At 44.4% G+C, this 20,246-nt stretch overlaps 1 protein-coding gene across 1 annotated transcript; it reads left to right on the top strand.

Moving 5' to 3' along the window:
- Positions 1 to 6,531: 6,531 nt before the first annotated feature.
- On the top strand, positions 6,532 to 19,602 carry ABRACL (ABRA C-terminal like). The gene is made up of 3 exons (XM_072141388.1): positions 6,532 to 6,841; positions 13,069 to 13,139; positions 19,288 to 19,602. Exons 2-3 carry the CDS (start codon positions 13,079 to 13,081, stop codon positions 19,470 to 19,472), a joined length of 246 nt encoding a protein of 81 aa, XP_071997489.1. The 5' UTR covers positions 6,532 to 6,841; positions 13,069 to 13,078; the 3' UTR covers positions 19,473 to 19,602.
- Positions 19,603 to 20,246: the final 644 nt, after the last annotated feature.

Here is a 20,246-nt window from a genome sequence, read left to right as displayed (position 1 = left end):
GATTTTGGTCCATACTGACATGATGGCATCACACAGTTGCCGCAGATTTGTCGGCTGCACATCCATGATGCGAATCTCCCGTTCCACCACATGCCAAAGATACTCTATTGGATTGAGATCTGGTGACTGTGGAGGCCATTTGAGTACAGTGAACTCATTGTCATGTTCAAGAAACCAGTCTGAGATGATTCCAGCTTTATGACATGGCGCATTATCCTGCTGAAAGTAGCCATCAGATGTTGGGTACATTGTGGTCATAAAGGGATGGACATGGTAAGCAACAATACTCAGATAGCCTGTGGCGTTGCAACGATGCTCAATTGGTACCAAGGGGCCCAAAGAGTGCCAAGAAAATATTCCCCACACCATGACACCACCACCACCAGCCTGAACCGTTGATACAAGGCAGGATGGATCCATGCTTTCATGTTGTTGACGCCAAATTCTGACCCTACCATTCGAATGTCACAGCAGAAATCGAGACTCATCAGACCAGGCAACGTTTTTCCAATCTTCTGCTGTCCAATTTCGATGAGATTGTGCAAATTGTAGCCTCAGTTTCCTGTTCTTAGCTGAAAGGAGTGGCACCCGGTGTGGTCTTCTGCTGCTGTAGCCCATCTGCCTCAAAGTTCGACGTACTGTGCGTTCAGAGATGCTCTTCTGCCTACCTTGGTTGTAACGGGTGGCGATTTGAGTCACTGTTGCCTTTCTATCAGCTCGAACCAGTCTGCCCATTCTCCTCTGACCTCTGGCATCAACAAGGCATTTCCGCCCACAGAACTGCCGCTCACTGGATGTTTTTTCATTTTCGGACCATTCTCTGTAAACCCTAGGGATGGTTGTGTGTGAAAATCCCAGTAGATCAGCAGTTTCTGAAATACTCAGACCAGCCCTTCTGGCACCAACAACCATGCCACGTTCAAAGGCACTCAAATCACCTTTCTTCCCCATACTGATGCTCGGTTTGAACTGCAGGAGATTGTCTTGACCATGTCTACATGCCTAAATGCACTGAGTTGCCGCCATGTGATTGGCTGATTAGAAATTAAGTGTTAACGAGCAGTTGGACAGGTGTACCTAATAAAGTGGCCGGTGAGTGTATGTGTAGTGTCCTGTAGAGGAGCGGATCAGACTCTCTATTAGGGAAACACACACATATTAGGGGTTTATTCGCAACAACTCCTCTGCCTTGCATTGGCAGGGATGTTGAAAAAGCATCACAAAAGCTACATAAAACGTCCAAACAGCCAAAGTACGGAGGGCATACATCGGCGCCAGGGAGAGAAGGAGAAGCAGGGGATGAGCGCTTCTCACCCCTCACCATAGGAATACACAGTGCACAGCGGCGTATTCCGTCGATGGATCGGACATGCCTGTACGGTGACGTGAGGCCATAGAAGTGTATGGGGGCCATATATACGCTCCCCCCCCCCCCATACGTTTGTGTGAATGTAGCCTAAGACACATTCACTACCAGTTGCCAGGTCTTCCTGATAATTTAGGAGGCACTTCCTGGAGGAAATAGCGAGAAACAATGCTGTCGGCACAAATTAGTTTTTAAATGTGTTTGTACTTAAGGGTTTGCCCACTTCAAGCACATTCCAGCAAATAATTAATATTATATAATTATATAATCAATTCTTAAGTTTTCTAGATCTCTATTTCCTGTCATGCAACTGGAAGTGTCATTGTTTACTTCAGGTACATAAACACGGGGCCTTGTTCATGTGATGTTGCACAAATGCACGGCTCGTTATATTACGCCGTTAGATCGGTGTAATCAAAGTTGTGTGATGCTAGTGAGCCGTGCACCTGTGCGACATCACATGACCATGGGCTGGATTTTATCTACAGGAGGTAAACAATGAAGCTTACTGTTGCTGACAGCAAGAAGAGATCTAGAAAACATTTTGTGACACAAGCAATATTAGTTATTTGCTGGAATGTGCTTAAAGTGGACAGACCCTTTAAGTTGTATGAAACGTTCACTAAAAGTGCTACGCTGACTAGTATTCATAGGGTGAAGCAGCATGAGGATATAATACTGTAGCTTTACTTTGGGGGTCGGGTTGCCATTCCTCCCTTTTGCCTGTACGGTTGTTGCAGCAGATGAACTTTTACAAGGGCAGGACCTGGCATAGAAATAAACGCTGTGCAGATACATCTAGGATTTCATTATACGCTGGCACACAATTATTTATTATCTTGTTAATTAGATTTTGGGATTTGAACCTATAGCCTCCACTCTCTTGCAGGCAATAGTATTATCGTGTGTCAGGATCAGGGGTAGTAGATCCTCTGTACCCCCGCGGACGAAGATGTAAGCCGACACCTGGGACAGTAGCATAAGTCATACCCTTTTTTCACCACAGCCTGCCGCAAAGCAGGTTGTACTCGTTGTGGCGTAGTACCACCAGGTCGTTCCACAGGTGCAACTTTGTCCAAGGTGGTCGGGGACAGGCAGCACAGGATCAGAGTTGGGGATCTAGCAGAAGGTCAGGACGGGCAGCAAAGTCAGGAACAGGAAAGAGGTCACGGGAAATCAGGATAATCGCACAAGTCATCAGACAAGCTTTTTGTAATGCTATGAAACACAAAGATCCGACAGGGAACACAGGTAAAGGCTGGGAATTTATCAAGGAAAGCGGCTGGCCAGTGCCAATTACTGGCGCACTGGCCCTTTGAATTTAACAGAGCCGGTGCTTGCACGCCCTAGGAGGCTGGGACACGCGACGAGCCGCTGGTGGTGCCGCTAGAACTCAGCCAGGTGAGCGGCGCAGCAGATGCAGAGGGCCGACACGGAGGTACACGGGTGCCCATGCGACCCGAGACATGGGTCCCAGGGGCACCCGTGACACCACGGGCTTAACCATTCTTAGTTCATTTACAGTATACAAAATATACCTGTTCCGAATTACAAACAAATTCGACTTAAGAACAAACTGAAAGAACCTATGTTGTAAATAACCTGGGAACTGCCTGTAAGTCTTTAACTGTTTGAATCTCTGGTTGTGCATCTCACAGAACCACAGGCAGCATGCAATATGAAAGATGAGATATCTATAATATGATACCAAAATCTAGGAGCGTGCTAAGTGACATTCCTTCTGTAGGACCCTTCTCTGCTCATTCTCAAATAACCGTGGAGGATATTTTTATATATATGTAAAAAGGCAAAATTTCAAAAGAAGAAATTTTAAAAGGTTATTTCATACCCTAGCTAGTAGTGTAATGGGGCTGGTAGTGTTATGGGGTAAAATGTGGTGACTTTAGAGCTGACAGGTTCCCTTTAAATGTGGAATCACTGAAGTGAAGATAAGGTCTGCTCTTAAGTTATTGTCAGAATCACACAAAAAAAGTCTTTTACCTATTCCCCTGTGTATATTTTACATGTGCCCTTTTTGTTTGTTTATATTTTTCTTATGTAGAGAACTCTTCTGCCTTGCAGACAGTTTGGCCTTACATCTGTCAAACATGTGACACTCTTCAAGATACATTTTTAGAATCCTCCTGCTTACATATTTTGTAGCACCCGCTAGCTATGTACTGAAATCAATGGATGTACTGAAGCGTCACTACATTCAATACAGATACAGCCATGATCTGTTCTCCTTGAAGAACAAACATTAAGTGTTCTGTTTCTCAAGTTTCTGTGAATGTTGGGAGAGGCCATGACTACCATGGTTACCTTGTTTGAAGGGAAATCACAATTCAAAACAAGCTTTTCTTATAAAACGTCACAAATTCTTGACATGATACATTACGTAATTGAAAAAAACTTTTACAATGTATATTTGGATTGCATGATAACAGAACTGGACAAATTCAGCATTAGGCCTCACAGTATATTAAACCTCAATATAACATTAGACCTCAAGGTACATTAGGCCTTATTAATACACACGACATGGTAGCATTTTAGCATTTCTATAAAGCTCCCCAACCAATGTTTCAGCAGCTAGCAAAAATCTCTATGTATTTATATGGGCTCACACACGGCTGTGGTTTCCACAGCCCCAAGAATGAGCTGACAGCTTTTGTTTTCGCTTCACCATTGGGCTGGGATTTAATACCCATGTTAAAATGCTATATTTTCCACTTACCGCATTAACCCGTTCTTGCTCATCGCTATACAAGTAGGCAGGAATCGACTTTTTCTTTCTGTAGTTCCCCTTACCTTATGCCTCCCTTTTTGAAGCTCTACTCATACTCCTTTTTTGGTAACGTCTCAAAAGATTTGTCCCTTTTCTATATATTGCCCCCTATACTGAGCCATCAGACACAATTACATCAACATATCACCTTCTAGCCTTTATCACACACAGCAGCGCTGTAATAGTTGAGAGAGGAGCCTTTGGCTCTCTGCTTCACTGTTGCAACAAACTGTTTCTGCATTAGGAAGAATCATACAGAGGTGGAGGCCTGTGATCGGCCTGACCGTGTCCCCACTGAAGCCAGTGCTGCTACTAACATAGTTCAGCCATAAATTGCTGCTGCCTTTGTTTTCTGGCTCCATCATATTTGCAAAAAAATGATTTTTATGTTATAATCTCAATTTAACATTAAATGCAAGATTCTTAGCGCACAATTATATGAATTTTGTGAGACCATCTGCCACGTCACGGAGACCTCATTCAGATAGGACCCTACACTACGACTTTATTTATATTAGAGGGGATTGGACTGTGTCACAGAATCATATTGTTCTACCCCAGAGCCCATCAGTATAGCTTCCCTGACATATGGAAGACATGCCATGACCACATCACTGCTACACAATGTAGCCAGACACTGCTTTTTTTTTGGTTCGGGCAAGACTGGAAGTGGTGACATCTTTTACTTTAGGTAAATGTTGCAGTCATTGATAGGCCCCAGGGGTTACCTGCGCTTAAAAACTGATGCACTGTATGGCGGAAATTCATAATGCCATTAGGCACATATATCTCCCCATGCAACCCCATGCCAGTCTGAAAGTCCGCTGCCAGCTGCGCCCTTCTACGCCTACATGTCAAATGTCCAAGAATTTTTTTTTCCAGTAGAAGCACCATAGCATATGAGACATAGCACAGTCTCCCCTATCCTGAACCAAAACATGCCCCAGCCGGTCAGTCACAGTCTCCACTACACTACACCACATCATGTCCCAGCCGGTCAGTGACCATCTCCTCTACACTACACCACAACATGCCCCAGCCGGTCAGTCACAGTCTCCACTACACTACACTACACCACATCATGCCCCAGCCGGTCAGTCACCATCTCCTCTACACTACACCACAACATGCCCCAGCCGGTCAGTGACCATCTCCTCTACGCTACACCACAACATGCCCCAGCTGGTCAGTCACAGTCTCCACTACACTACACCACAACATGCCCCAGCTGGTCAGTCACAGTCTCCACTACACTACACCACATCATGCCCCAGGCGGTCAGTGACCATCTCCTCTACACTACACCACATCATGCCCCAGCCGGTCAGTCACCATCTACTCTACACTACACCACAACATGCCCCAGCCGGTCAGTCAGTCTCCTCTACACTACACCACAACATGTCCAGCCGGTCAGTCACAGTCTCCTCTACACTACACCACAGCATGTCCAGCCGGTCAGTCAGTCTCCTCTACACTACGCCACAACGTGTCCCAGCTGGTCAGTCACTGTCTCCTCTACACTACACCACAACAAGTCCCAGCTGGTCAGTCACCATCTCCTCTACACTACACCACAACATGCCCCAGCTGGTCAGTCACAGTCTCCACTACACTACACCACATCATGCCCCAGCCGGTCAGTGACCATCTCCTCTACACTACACCACATCATACCCCAGCCGGTCAGTCACCATCTCCTCTACACTACACCATAACATTTCCCAGCCGGTCAGTCACCGTCTCCTCTACACTACACCACATCATGCCCCAGCCGGTCAGTCACCGTCTCCTCTACACTACACCACAACATGCCCCAGCTGGTCAGTCACAGTCTCCACTACACTTACACCACATCATGCCCCAGCCGGTCAGTCACCATCTCCTCTACACTTCAGACACAGCATGTCCCAGGTGGTCAGACACAGTCTCCTCTACACTTCAGACACAGCATGTCCCAGGTGGTCAGTCACAGTCTCCTCTACACTTCAGACACAGCATGCCCCAGGTGGTCAGTCACAGTCTCCTCTACACTTCAGACACAGCATGTCCCAGGTGGTCAGACACAGTCTCCTCTACACTTCAGACACAGCATGTCCCAGCTGGTCAGTCACAGTCTCCTCTACACTTCAGACACAGCATGCCCCAGCTGGTCAGTCACAGTCTCCTCTACACTTCAGACACAGCATGCCCCAGCTGGTCAGTCACAGTCTCCTCTACACTTCAGACACAGCATGTCCCAGGTGGTCAGACACAGCAGCCTCCTAACAGCTTCACCCACACCCGGACTACTGACAGTTACTGTCATGTGACAGCTCTGTGACTGTGCCACGTGACTCGCAGATGTCCAGAGCGGTAGCCGCAGGCGCCGGTCCCCGCGTTTCCAGCACAGGTGGCCAGTAGTAATAAATGTGCTGTGGCCGCAGTGACCCGGTGCGCTGTGCACATTCAGCGCAGCCCGTCTCTCCCGGGTCACCCGGTGTTGCACATAACAATGCTGGCACGCAGCCTCCTCCCCATTTCCTCCCGGCTTTCATTCAATAGGCTTCTCCGCGCTCCTATGGGCGGCCCCGGTGCTGCTAACATTAACTCCATCCTACACAAAGCGCCTCTTCCTCCTTCCTTTCTTGTAGTGATCAGGAGCAGCTGCAGCCGCCCGAGCGTGATCACCCGAGATAACCTGCGAGGTGAGTGCTCGTCACCGGCCAGCAAGGGGCACCTACCTGCAGAGCGCAGAGTGTCTCTGGTATATCACCATATATGGTTCTCATCGGCGTTACATGTGTATATGATGTCATTGGGGAGTATCTGTGTTATCAGAGGTGTAAAGCCGCTTCAGTGTGAATGAGCCAGCTCTGTTACTGATTTCTGAATGATTTCTGGGTCCCAGCCACTTTCAGGCTGGGGGTTTACTGAAGTGAATGCACCAAATGACATTGGTCTTTAGATTAAAACTTCTCGCATTGTTCTATAAAGGGGTCCATAGAGGGAAGGATAAAGCCCTGTGACTTCCCTGGGATTAGACTATGGTCACATTTGCCCTAGGATTGCCTCCAATGAAGATTTTGGCAAATATCATAGGACAAAACAATGCTAGCTCCATAATGTAAACCTGACAGACCCCATTATAGTCTATTATATCATGGATCACTGCCGCCTCAGTTCTTCTGCCTGATATTAAAAGAATTTGTTCCGACCCATGGAAGCTTGCTCCAATGCGCAGAACGTGGGACATATTTACATTTTTTCTCATGTATTTATGGTATATCAGATGGATGTGGGTGCCTGAACTTGGGTTACCAGATTGGGATCTCAAGTTCTATGAACAAGATGCAGGTCCAAAAGAAACAAGTGGGTGCCATTAAGAATACTAACATACATTTATGACAGATTTTGTAGACCTGTAACCACTTATGGATATGCACTGTAAATGTGTGGTACAGCATTGTGAAGAGGGATCACAGGCCAAGTTAGTGGTGTGTATCTGCTGTATAATAGAGCCAACACCAAAACCCGTGTTCAGTGCTGCCAAACATGACCACAACACTTGCATGCACACCACCATATTAGATAATTGTGGTAGGGTTGACTTTTGTAGGGGGCACAGTATTGTCTGTTGTTTTTTGAGGAGTATATATGATATATTTGGGGGGCACATTAGGGTCAGTTGTGGTGTGAGGGGTAAATATGATGTATGTAGGAGCACAGTGTGGTCAGTTGTGGTGTGTGGGGTATATCTGATATACTGTATGCAGAGGCACAGTGTGGTCAGTTGTAGTGTGGGAGGGGCACAGTGTGGTGTTTGGGGCATATCTGATATATATAGACATGTGAAGCACAATGTGGTCCAAATTAGATAATTTGAAATGGGATGAAAAGGTTGTTCCAGTAGCAAAATAGTAAGAAACAGTCAGCTGGTCCTGCACAAAATTACACCTTACACAGTTGCATACATCACTGTGTCCAGGCTATTTCTGAGGGGCGAATCTTTAATTTCCTCATGCAATGTAGGTGTGATATGTGGTGTGGCCAATGAAGAAAACTTTTCTGGAACTTTGGTCTGTAAGTGAAAGCTAATGCAACAGCCAGCAGGAAGGAGTGGGTGTAGACTACTGTTCACTTGGTCACTTGAAAACTTCCGTAAAGACTGCTTCCTGCTTCTAGTATGTGTTGCTTCGAGAAGGATGTGTGTCTTGTTTATTTGAGAGTATCCGATACTACTCTTCATATGAACTCATGCACATGGCCCTGGTTTCAATGGCTTCAAAACCATCAGCACATTTGGTTTTCAGTTTCATCTTAATGCTGATATTCAACGACCGTATATACTTCTACATCTTGCATCAACCCTGCCCTAAAGCAGAACAATAGTTATATCTCTAATACCATGTCCTCTCTCTAACTAAAACTTGTATGAACTTCAGTATGCTGGTGTAGATTGCACATAAATATGTGCGCAATGTATAATATGGCGAATCATGGTTACGCACTCCACAATGAAGCAGGTGCTCTCAAGAGTTCCTACCACAAATACAACTCAAAATCGATCCCAGCACTCTGTTGTTGAATGAGTGAAGCTTTTTTTATTGCAACAAGGTACAAAGAAAATTGTGTGACTTTTAGGCTGCCTTCACACTAATGTGTGCCCACCCAGCTGTAGCCTGGAGCCTTTCTCTCCCCTGCCCTCTCCATACAGAATAGAGCCGCACAGCCGTTCTTACTGCCAAAGATAGACCACACTCTATCTTTTTAGCGACCTCGGCTCGGTTTGCACCCACTCTTGTGATCACCATAGCGCGCCCAGGTTACGTGGTTGTCTATGGGGGACTTGTATATCTGGATGCAAATATACGGCCGTTTATATGTCCTTCATACATTCGTGTGAATGCAGCCTTAGGACGCGTTCACACGTTCCGCTAGCGTCGCGTTCACAAGCGCTAGCGCACAGGGGGCTCGGGGCAATCGCATATGCGTTTACCGGGAAACGCCTGTGTTATGAATGTAACCCTGGGGGAATGTGTGAACGCGCCCTTAGGCTCAACACCATAAACTTTTGTCAAATTCCCTGGCTGCTGCAGGGAACAGAAGGAGGAGATGGATCGCAGGTCTCAGGTCTCAGCGCTTGTCTTAATGCAAAACCGTGCTTGTGTAAGTTGTGCATTAAGACAAGCTATGAGACCGGCCATCCATCTCCTTCTTCTGTTCCCTGCCAGCCAGCAAGTTTGACATAGGCTCATGGTGTTGAGCCAAAAAGTCACGTGATTTGTTTGTACATTGGCACAACAAAAACGTTTAAATGATTCAACAACAGAGTTCTTGCCCATGTGTTTATGAAGCATTACCACCAATACTGTGTATCTAAGGGTTCTGCCACACGTCGCGTTCTTGGACCGTTTAGAGCATGCATTTTGAGTCCGTTCACAAAACGCAGCACCCTAAAGGGGCATTCCGGTGCGGATTTGCACCAGCTGCAACATTTATGTTGGCAAGTCTGTCTTAATTGTGGCGGATGGTCGTTAAACTGAGTGCATGAGAAAAATAATTGTGCACTGAGTTTAAGTGCTTTGGGCGGGCGCTGGGTACACCAGATTATCACCATAGCTCCAAGTCAATAGACCCGCTGACTTGGGGTTGTGATGAACTATTTCCATTCTTAAAATGGAAACTTCTTAAAACAGTAATTTATTCCCTGATTCACTCTTGTCTCCAGTTCTCGAATCAGTCTTTACTTTCTAGCAATGGGGAGACACCCCTGGTCAATCACAGCCATAGCTAGAAGGTAGGGGCATTAACTTGCCGGATTAGTTGCAGCCGGTACACAGATGACTTCAGTCTGCTCTGGTAACACCCCAATAACCCTGCAGGGTTATTAGTATAATTTTTAAAGCAAGGAGGCAAGGGTAACTAAAATAAAAAGATTACCAAAGTTACAGTGCCTGCTTGTATGACTAAGTGTCCCTGGTTTATCCATGCTTAATTTTGATGTTCGAATTTCCTTTAAGTTATTTGGCTGGAGGCAGATTTAGAGCTTTGAAGAAAAGAAAATCTATCATCACACAAATCTATAACAAAGCAATCATATCACCCAAAGTTTTCAACTAATGTGAAGTACAATGTGTGACAAAAAAACATTCTCAAAATAACATGGAGGGGTTAATGGGGTTTCCCATGAAAGAAAATTCTCAAATCTCCCCCCCCGGTGATGTTAACACAATAAAGATACATTTTAGTGCTTTACTTCACAATTTTAGTCAGTTTTATTGCTGGTTTAGCTCCTATCATTCAGTGATCGTCTGTAATATTCCAGTGTGTGGGTGGGGACTCTCTAAGCAGACACGTTATGATCCATCTAGTTCTGTGAGCTGACAATGTGGTTAGATTATCAGAGTACAGGTCTATATACACTTAAATTTGGTTTCTGAACATTGTACTAGTATCTGACACTTGGAAAGAGATATGAGAAAGAGCAGAGACCATGAGATGCCTATTACCGGGGCTGCCATCATAGGGGGTCTAGTGGGACTGTGGGGGGCCTGAGGGGGGGGGAAGCCTTTTTTTTTTTTTTTAAGTATCAATGTGGAGATGGTGGCCCACAAAAATCCTCCAGTCAGGGGCCCCAAAATTCCTAGTGGCGCCCCTGGCTATTACATACAATGAGTCGGCTCTCCTACATCTCTACTATTTCACAATACACCAGAACTGCTGTGCCTACCTCCCCAGATAAAGAACCTATCTGTCTGTAGCTTGAAGTTCTCATCATGCTGCTGTCCACAGGAAGTCAGTGTATGTGTCAGTGTGAGCCCGTCCTGGACTGCAGGGGGCGAGGCTAGACAGTAGGGAGCAGAGAGAGATGAACTTGGCTACACAACCGTCAAACAGAAATCCAAGATGGCTTCCTCGACCCCAAGTCAGAAGTTACAGGGTCGTGTCTAAGTGCGACTGAAATTGTGTACACCAGGACTGATAGACAGGTTGAAATTATTTCTGTGAAATGCTGTATTTTTGTTAATAACAGTGAATTAGAGAGTGCATTATTTTGTTATACTGATTACATTTAACTAGTCTTGGTGGAATACTCCTTTAAAGCGTTTCAAAGTTATAACCAATTATAGTGTCACATGTTAGATTCTAAAAATAGGGCCTGGTCAGGAAGGTGAGTAATGGCTTCAGTGGCAAAGGGGTTAAAGGGAACTTGTCACCTCCTTTAACCCCCTGTAAACCACAAAAAGTACCTTGATATGGCATGACAAATGTATTCTGAATGTATACCTATAAATGGCCAATACTGCAGCGTTCCTGAATAAAGCACTTATAGTCCAGGTCTTTCCTCCAGTCAGAGAGGTGTGGAGATGAACGAGCAGTCATCTTGGCTCGCCTCCTGATGGCCCTTCGGACATTGAACCCTGTCTCCTTACATCTCCACTGCGGGCATGCCGAGTTCTCATGCATGCACAGTGCGACTGTGTGTCCAGTAGGGTATGTGCAGGGCCGGAAAAGAGAGGACAGGTGCACTGTGCATAACTGAGGTGAAGACGGAAATAAGAGGCAGGGCATGTGTGGCAGATGGGATGTAAGGAGGCGTGGTGCGATGTCCGAACGACCGTGCCAGGATGACTGCTGGTCCATCTCCCCACCTCCCTGACTGGAGGTAAGACATGGAATGTAAGTGCTTTATTCAAGAATGCTGCAGCGTTGGGAGTTTATAAGGACACTCCCAGAAGTCATTAATAATGTCATAAAAGCAGAGCTGTGGAGTCGGAGCCGTGATAAAATGGACAGGCTCCATCTCCACAAACCTATAATAAATGATAAAAATTTTGTAAGTTCCCTTAAATGTCTGTTCTATTCCTGATCTAAGGATTTAGGCCAGGGGTGAACAACATTTATTGGTACGGGCCATACTGTCATAATGCTCAACTTTAACAGGCCACAATAATAACCAGCAACCACAGTACAGCACAGAGTGCCTACCCAGAAATTATAAATGCCACAGTACAGCAGTAAATACCACTCTAGCAACCATTTACTACATTCAGAGCAGACAATAATGGTGCAGCCCTCCTAACAGATACTATGTGGTCTTTAGTACCATTATTAGTATTTTAACCTGTTATTACTGGAAACGACCTGTGCATAAAATTAATACTACCGTAGACGCCCAGATCAGATAATAATACTGGAGACCCCCAGAGAATTAAAATTGATGATACTGGAGACCCCCAGTACAGACAAAAAAAAAATCCTCTCCTTTCCTCCCTGCACCGCACTGCTGCTTCTTTTCTCCTCAATGCACCGCTCTTCTCTGTTTCCTGTGCTGGTTTTATGGTTGTACACAGAGGAGAGCAGCGGGAGAGGACCTGGGAGCACTGCGATCTTCGAAGCTGCACGCTCCCCTACCTGGCCTCCTGCACCAATTATCTGCCATCAGTTATGTCATATTAGGTATGGAAATGCTCATAGGACTGTCAGCAGTCATTGCAACTCATGGCTTGAAGCGCTGCATGTGGCCTGTTGGCGTGGCTTGTGCACCCCTGATCTCCTTGTAGTTGGGATGAATATGTGCTGCACTTTATGTACATGCTCAGATGTGAAGCTCCTCTGCTATAGATAAGAGGAATAAGGCACTGGGAAGGGAGTCGGTGACCATTTTGGTGGAGCTTGAGTCGAAGTTCTGGAAATTGAGGAGGCGTTATGAAAAATTGTACATACTTCTAATATACTTTCTGTATCAATTCCTCACAGATTTTAAGATCTCTGCTTGCTGTCACTCTATAGAAAGCTTCTGTTTACTTCCAGTGGTCAGAAATCTGACCATGGTCACACAGGTGCGCAGAACATACCCACACCTCTGTGACTTCAATACAATAGTATCAGCACAATTGTTTTATATTATATCTGATTTTTATTCTTTTAGGTTCATTACAATGAATGTTGATCATGAAGTTGGACTTCTTGTGGAGGAGATTCGTCGCCTTGCCACGAAAGGTAAATCCTGGTGATTACCGGATGAGATTATAGGGTCACAGAATTTACACTTATTTTCTACTTAATGAGATGTTTTATTCCTGATGCAAAACAACTCTAGAAAATATATTGTCTGATCTGTGCTTCAATAGTATTAATATAGAGATGTAAGTGTCAGGAGATGAATATAGGCCGGGAGCTGTTTATCCACATGGAATAATGGAGGCCTGGACAGATCTTAGCCAGGTCTAGTCAGTGATGTCAGAAGCCAGCAGCAGAGTACTATCAGCTTGTGTCCATGCTGGTGGCTTGTAGGTGTAGCCTTGTACATCATTTGAATTTTTGTATTACATAATCGTTGTGCAGTTTAAACCAGCAGTCCCCAACCTTTTTGTATCCGTGGACCAGATATGGTAACCCCCTCCTCATCATGGTCCCTGGAAAAAATAGTGTATCCTCCAATTACCCCATACCCAAACCCAAACTATATAATACCCCCTTTTCATGCAGCCCCCATTTATGATGCCCTCTTTCCTGCAGCTGCCTCCTTTTATAATGCCCCCTCTATAATTCCCCTTTTTGTAGCCTTCTCCCTTTTTCTGTAGCTCCCCCCAAATAGGATTCCTTTTCCCTTTTTTTTTTCTAGCCCCCCCCCCCTCCTTATAATGCACCTTTTTCTGTTTCCCCTCCTTTATAGTGCCCTCTTTTATGCGGCCTATAAGAAGAGTGCTACAACAATGCATTATAATACCGCCCCAACAGTCCATGAAACCTGCTTTTTTCAGGTTTATATTCATCTTTCCCTTCTCCACCAAAGCAGCAGGAGTCCCGGCTGTGTCTGTCTGTTGGCTTCAGGTACTGCCACAGAGAAGAGGAGAAAAAAAGAAGACTCCTGCTGCTGAGTATAGGTTTTGTTACTTCCAACAAAGCTCTTTGGTAAGCAGTCTTGGGCTGCAGCCTAACGTTTGGGGATCGCGGTCTAAAGAGCACATTCCCTTTTATTATTCACAAAAATATCAGATTGACATAATTTTATCTTTCAATACCCTTAAAAAGTAAAGTAAAAAAAAAAATCAAATTCTCCTCATTAACCATCGATATGGAGCAGTCAAGTAGGTCATGGCATTAAAACGAATGTACATAATAAAAAGAGAAAATAAGCTAAGTAGGTAAGGTGTAAGGTTCGGTCATGATGGGGCTTGTCCACAGGAGAGTTTGCACTTCTTTTCATGTAGGTGGAATGCAGAGACATAAAGCATGTAACGCTGTGCAACAAGAAAGACATACAAGAAATGTAACCAGTAAGAAAATTCCAGTGATTCCGATCCGTGCAGATGATACAAATGTTCAGTACAGTAGATCTCCCAGATGCTAGATTTTAATGGCAGCTTACATATTTGGGCTATATTCACACAAACATATGGGGGACCTATACACGGTTGAAATGTATACGGCCGACATATATACAGCGTATATATGTCCCCCCATAGCCGGCAATGGGTGCATGGCGCCATACAGGAGCGTTACGGTACCGTTCCATAGCCCGGAGAAAGATATGACATGTCCTATCTTCGCCGGAATATGTTGCCGTGCGCCATATATTCCTATGGAGAGGGGCGAGGGTGAGCGGCACTCACCCCTTCCTCCTCTCCCTGGCGCAGACGTGTGCCCGCCGTGCTACAGAACGACGGACACGCGTCAATGTGAATGTAGCCTTACTCCAACAATGTTTTTGGCTCTGTGACAGGATGATACCTGCCAAAACTTGTGATTCAGAGCGTTTTGCGGTTTGCATAAAATTCAATCTAAAAGGTCATTTTATCATGTAGTATGGAAGTTTTGTGACAGATGCATCTATTGAAACTGGAACAATGAAAAACTTAACACTATATTTATATATATATATATATATATATATATATATATATATATTATAAAGACACAAAAATGCAGACCATTCTACCCATGGAAATATAAAGAAAACATATAAATCTGCTATCTGTGCAGTGTATACCAGATTACAGCAGAAGTGAGGATGAAGTGAGTGTGATAAGCACGGGAGATTCACATTGTCCTGTTCATCAAGCCACCCCTATCCCTTACTCTGCACAGCATCTCCAAAGGTTTGCGCAGATTCCCCACCCCTCCATTTTTAAACAAGAGACAGTGGGGCACATTTACTTACCTGGTCCCTCGGAGTTCCTGAAAGTACATTGTCCGAAGACAATGCAATGTGCCGCAATTCACTGCGCCCGATATCCTGCAACTGTCGCTCCCCCACTCAGGTGCGCTGGAGTTTACCATCTTCTTTCCGGTGTATGACAGTGCATTGGATGCGACACAATTTGAATGTTGACTGAGCTCAGTCCGAATCGGTCGGATCGTCTGATGGCCTGCCCTCCGATTTTTGTTGCATGAAAGCCGGCGCCGATGTGCCAAAAAACTATTGTGTGCAGCATAATCCCCTTCTAAATATCTGTCCCAGCGGTGCAAATCCCAAAAACACTGAGAAGTCCTACGGAAATTCAATCCGCAGACCCTTAGTAAATAAGCCCCAATGAATCATAAAAAATATCTGACCAACACGTTGGTTAGGGACAGTTATGAAGTGATGGTCCATCTCAGCCCAAATACATTTTTGGATTTGTTATCGTCAGGGGATCATCTTGCCCAAATTGCCAAGGCTCTAGCACCCTTGGGTCCAGAGATATACATATCTCAGTATGGGACAATAGCAAATGGGTCAGGTTTGGTATCCATGCAATCCAGGGATTCACTCGGATCCAATGATACCAGAACCCTGACCCTATGACTTCCCCATGAGAAGCTATGACTTCTCCAAGGTTCAGGACTTAATACCAGGTAGGAGGGACCTGAGGGACTGAGATGGACCATCACTCCACAACTGTCCCTAACCCACGTATGCCATAAGTCAAAGACGCAACTGAACTACAGATTAAGAAGAAAGGATAATAAGCGCCCTCCACTGAACTTCCATTGTATAATGTTGGAGACAATAGAACAGTCAAATGTGTATGCTCAGCTTCATGTTAGAATAGATGAGTAGCGCATTTCCTTCTTCTTGGGTTTACTTCTGCTTTGGCTTAAAAAATAACCACAAAGACTGCATGTGGGAATACTCGGTTCATAAATATATTTTAGGGTTTTACTGTATATAACAGAGAGAGGTGAGAAAACCTTCCTTCTTGGCAAGTATGATTTTTGAATATTGCATTTAAAGTTTTTACTTTCTTATGAAGTGACTCGCATAATGTGAAGCACAACAGGCACAAATTCTGCAAAACGTTTCTAGCAATAGTGTCTCATATATAATCCATCCAACCAGTCAGTATAAGAAAAAGAAACCTTAGGACCAAGAGCTAGTGTGTGAGCAAGCAAGTAAGGATTTGAGTTTGTCATGGTTTTGTGTCAACTGGGCAGAGAAAGCGCTTATAGTGTGTTTCTAGGTCTCTAAGATGCCCCAGCAGAGACAAACCCTTTGCTGCCTTCTATTTTTTTAAGTCTAGCCCTGTGGCTCATGAGGGTCCCCCCGCGTCACTATCTTGTGGCCCTCCCACGCCATAGGGGGATTGGAAATCTCACCTGCGCATTTGTCGAAGTTCCCGTTTGACATTTGCCAGCATCGTTGAGGAGCTGGGGGTTGACTCTCCATTGCCACTGTCAAGGGATGGGGGTGGACAGTGACAGCATAACCAGGTCTGGCCAGCCTGGTCATTGTACACGGTGTACCCTGTCAACCACAAAGGAGGAGTCGGACGCCCCGTTGGTCACTGGATTGACAATGTCCGTTACTCTTAACAACTGGGATAGGGATGTCATCCATATTCCCAATCCTTGCACATAATTTTCAGTGCAAACTGTTTGCACTCCGGGGTATGCTCTTTGGTAAAGGTTCACAAGAAAAAAAAGAGTTGGTGCTTTCAATCTGAGAAGTACAGGGGGCACTAGATTCTTGAAGAACATGTGCCAGGAGTCCTGAATCTGGCTACCCCCTGCACATTCCGCAGGGAAACTGCTCCTAGTGGAATAGCAGAAAAAAATAGTGTTGTCCTCCTTCGACTTTTACTTTATGGTTCCGCTTGTTGTAATGGATAGGTTTTTTTTTTTTTGTTTTTAAAAGGGTATTCCGATCTGGGCATTCACATTTAATTAATTTGCCATATGTAAACATTTCTTCAATTGGATGTTATTAAAAAAAAATGTTTCTGTGTGAAGATAATTTCTCATAAATGTTGCCATGTTGACCCTTAGAAACGAGATGGCTTTCTCGGATACGACCACCCCACACTCTTGCAGCAGTGGCCACATATGTGCTATTGAGCCCTGCCTGGCCACCTGGATTTGATTATTATTATTATTATTATTATTATTATTATTATTATTATTCGGCTGTGGGACCTGGAGTAACTCCTTGGACATTTAATATTCAGAAACTTTTCCTTGTACAATCACTCCAGCAGAGGTGGTCGTATCCGAGGACAGTCTTGTTTCTAAGGGACCATATGACAACATTTGAGAAATTTCTTCACACATGAACACATGAAGAAATATTTATATATGGCAGATTAATGAAACTGAATGTGAATGCCGAGACGAGAATACCCCTTTAACCTATATGGAATGGGCTTAGCCATCCCTATATATCCTTAACTCCTTAATGAAGCGGCCTGAAAAGGCTCTAGTGACCGGGCATTTTTAGTGAATTTTCGTTAGCACCGTTTTAAGGGCCTTTTTTTTTTTTCTTTTTTTTTGCAGTGTTATTTCTGGGAAACCTATAGCTAGTTAAAAAGGTAATAAAAATTTGAACTTTTTTTTTTTTTTTTTAATAGTAGTTTTTTTACATTTTTAAATTAACTCAAAATGAACATTAATACATTCCTTATTTTGTTTTGATATATAATATGTATAGTTTCGGGCAAACAGGGCTACCATGGCGATGCTTTTTGTCGTGTAGTGGGGGATGATTTTTTAAAATTTCACTTTTTTTCTTTTACAAAATTTCCCCTGTAACTGAGGCATCTATAAGAGCCTTAGTTACAGGGGAAATGCCAACCTGTGACTGGGGATTCTGATAAGAGCTTTACTGGGGCAGCAGCTCCTATTCATGTGACTGCCAAGTCTATGGAGCAGGCAACAGCGCTGGCTCTGCTCCTCTCTGCAATGCGATCATTAGCAGTAACAAACCTCCTCCCCCTTCTCCCCAGAGTCTCCGGGTGCCACTGACACCCGAAGACCGGGTTCGGCTCCCACAGCTAGCTGCAGATGTCGCTGCAGACTCCGGACCTGTGCCCACTGACGTCTAAAGTCTGTGGGCTTTCTGTATAGAGTTAAAGGGGTATTTCAATCTCCAGTATACATCCTGTGGACAGGGGTGAACCAAGCCTTTCTTTTTTTTTTTTTTTCAACTTACATTTTTATTTTTCCAAAAGAGGAGTTACAAACAATCATGCTCAAGCAATAAAACATAATATTACCAGATTGGTATAAGCATATACCGCACATCAATACATAAAGTAATAGTTAGGTCACGCAGGACCTCTTGTAGGTGGTGTAGAAGTCGAATAAAACAGGCAGCTTTAAATGACTCAATAAATAGCAGGAGAGGAACCAAGCCTTTCTGCTGCCCAAGGCGAGCTATGGAGAGACGCCCGCCCATATACAAGAATGTCTGGCTGGTAAATGACAGGAGGCTTCACTTTACATATCAAGACAGTGGTGCATATCAAGAAAGTGGTAATTGGTAAATTACCTAATATCCAGCCCCCCACACTTACACACGCATTACAAAAAACATGAGCTAAAGTGACCAACCCCTTTAAACATAATGAAAACATTTGCTAGCTGCAAAAACAGAGGCTAGCATATGCCACACAAAAACTATTGGGTTCAAGAGGTCTAATTTTCTGGCAGCAATGTTAAGAAACAGAGAAAATATCAAGGGGTATGAATACTTTTGAGCCTCTGAACATCAACTCTTCTTTCTGATGTAGTGGAATGCAGCACTCGTACAAGTCAGAGAAATATCTAAAGAATGATACATGTAGCTTTGCCACGTTCAAATGTCTAAAATCATGTTTTCTTTTTTGGTAATTTTCTTATATCATGTACCTAAGATATGTTAAAGTGTCTATACTTTCTTCGATTACAGGTAATGATGGAAAACTCAGTGTGAAGTTTGGTGTGTTATTTAATGACGACAAGTGTGCCAATCTATTTGAGGCTCTAGTTGGTACCCTAAAAGCAGCAAAGCGGAGAAAGATCATAACGTATGATGGAGAGTTGCTTCTACAAGGTGTTCATGACAACACGGAGATAGTGTTACTTCAGGATTAGAGGAGAACGTGTGGTGGTTTTCTAACTGTAAGAAGATGATGTTCACCTCAATTGATTCTGTGCACAGCCGAGACCTAAAATTGTGTATTTTTCTAGTGGGACATCTGCAATACATTTCCAGTCCATTTTGTCTGTGCCTCTTTATTTGGGAGGGGTGTGATTAGGGACCAGTCATTTATTCTGTAACCAAAAAAAATACAATGGGAGGAATTTAGCACTGCTTCTATGCTAGTTTTCTGGCATAGAAGCAATTAAATCTTAAATTCTTGTCCACTGCAAGAATTGGTGATTATTATGCAAATATGCCACCTATATGTCATGTGAGTGCAGAGGGCCGTGTCCGCTATCGGAATGGGTGGGCACTATGAATGCATATTTTTAAAAAACCTGCGGTCTGATGTTTTGGTGCAAATGTATGCCAGGTTGGACCTTCCTGGGCGGCTTATGTCAGTTAATAATGTTGACATGCTTACTGCTGGGTATGTCGGGGTGTATAATGTCAGGGATCCCATTCCTCCCTCCCTCCCTCTGAACACCTGTTATCTTCTGAGTCTGCCAGTGTAGGGAAAGACATGGGCAAATGGCCTGCAGGTGAGGACAGGTAAGTACCAGGAGTAGTGGAGCTCCCATCTAGCCTAACCCCATCTGGACTGCCTCAGGACAGTGCCAGTCTGTCTGCATTGACTAGGTGGGGGTCTGAGGAAGTGGAACTGACAAAAAACATGGTATTTTCACAATTTCCAGTTTGGGGGTTTCTGGTAGGAGTTCCTGCAG

This window comes from Engystomops pustulosus, chromosome 3 (genome assembly GCF_040894005.1).
Source record: "Engystomops pustulosus chromosome 3, aEngPut4.maternal, whole genome shotgun sequence".
Lineage (NCBI taxonomy): Eukaryota > Metazoa > Chordata > Amphibia > Anura > Leptodactylidae > Engystomops > Engystomops pustulosus.
Note: the sequence above shows the minus strand (reverse complement) of the source record. Positions and strands in the feature narration are given on the sequence as shown.

Bases quoted from the DNA above. Each gene is read 5' to 3' on its own strand.
- ABRACL (XM_072141388.1), top strand. From the start codon at position 13,079: ATGAATGTTGATCATGAAGTTGGACTTCTTGTGGAGGAGATTCGTCGC. The intron at 13,140-19,287 runs GTAAATCCTGGT...CTTCGATTACAG, and splicing joins TCGTCGCCTTGCCACGAAAG to GTAATGATGGAAAACTCAGT.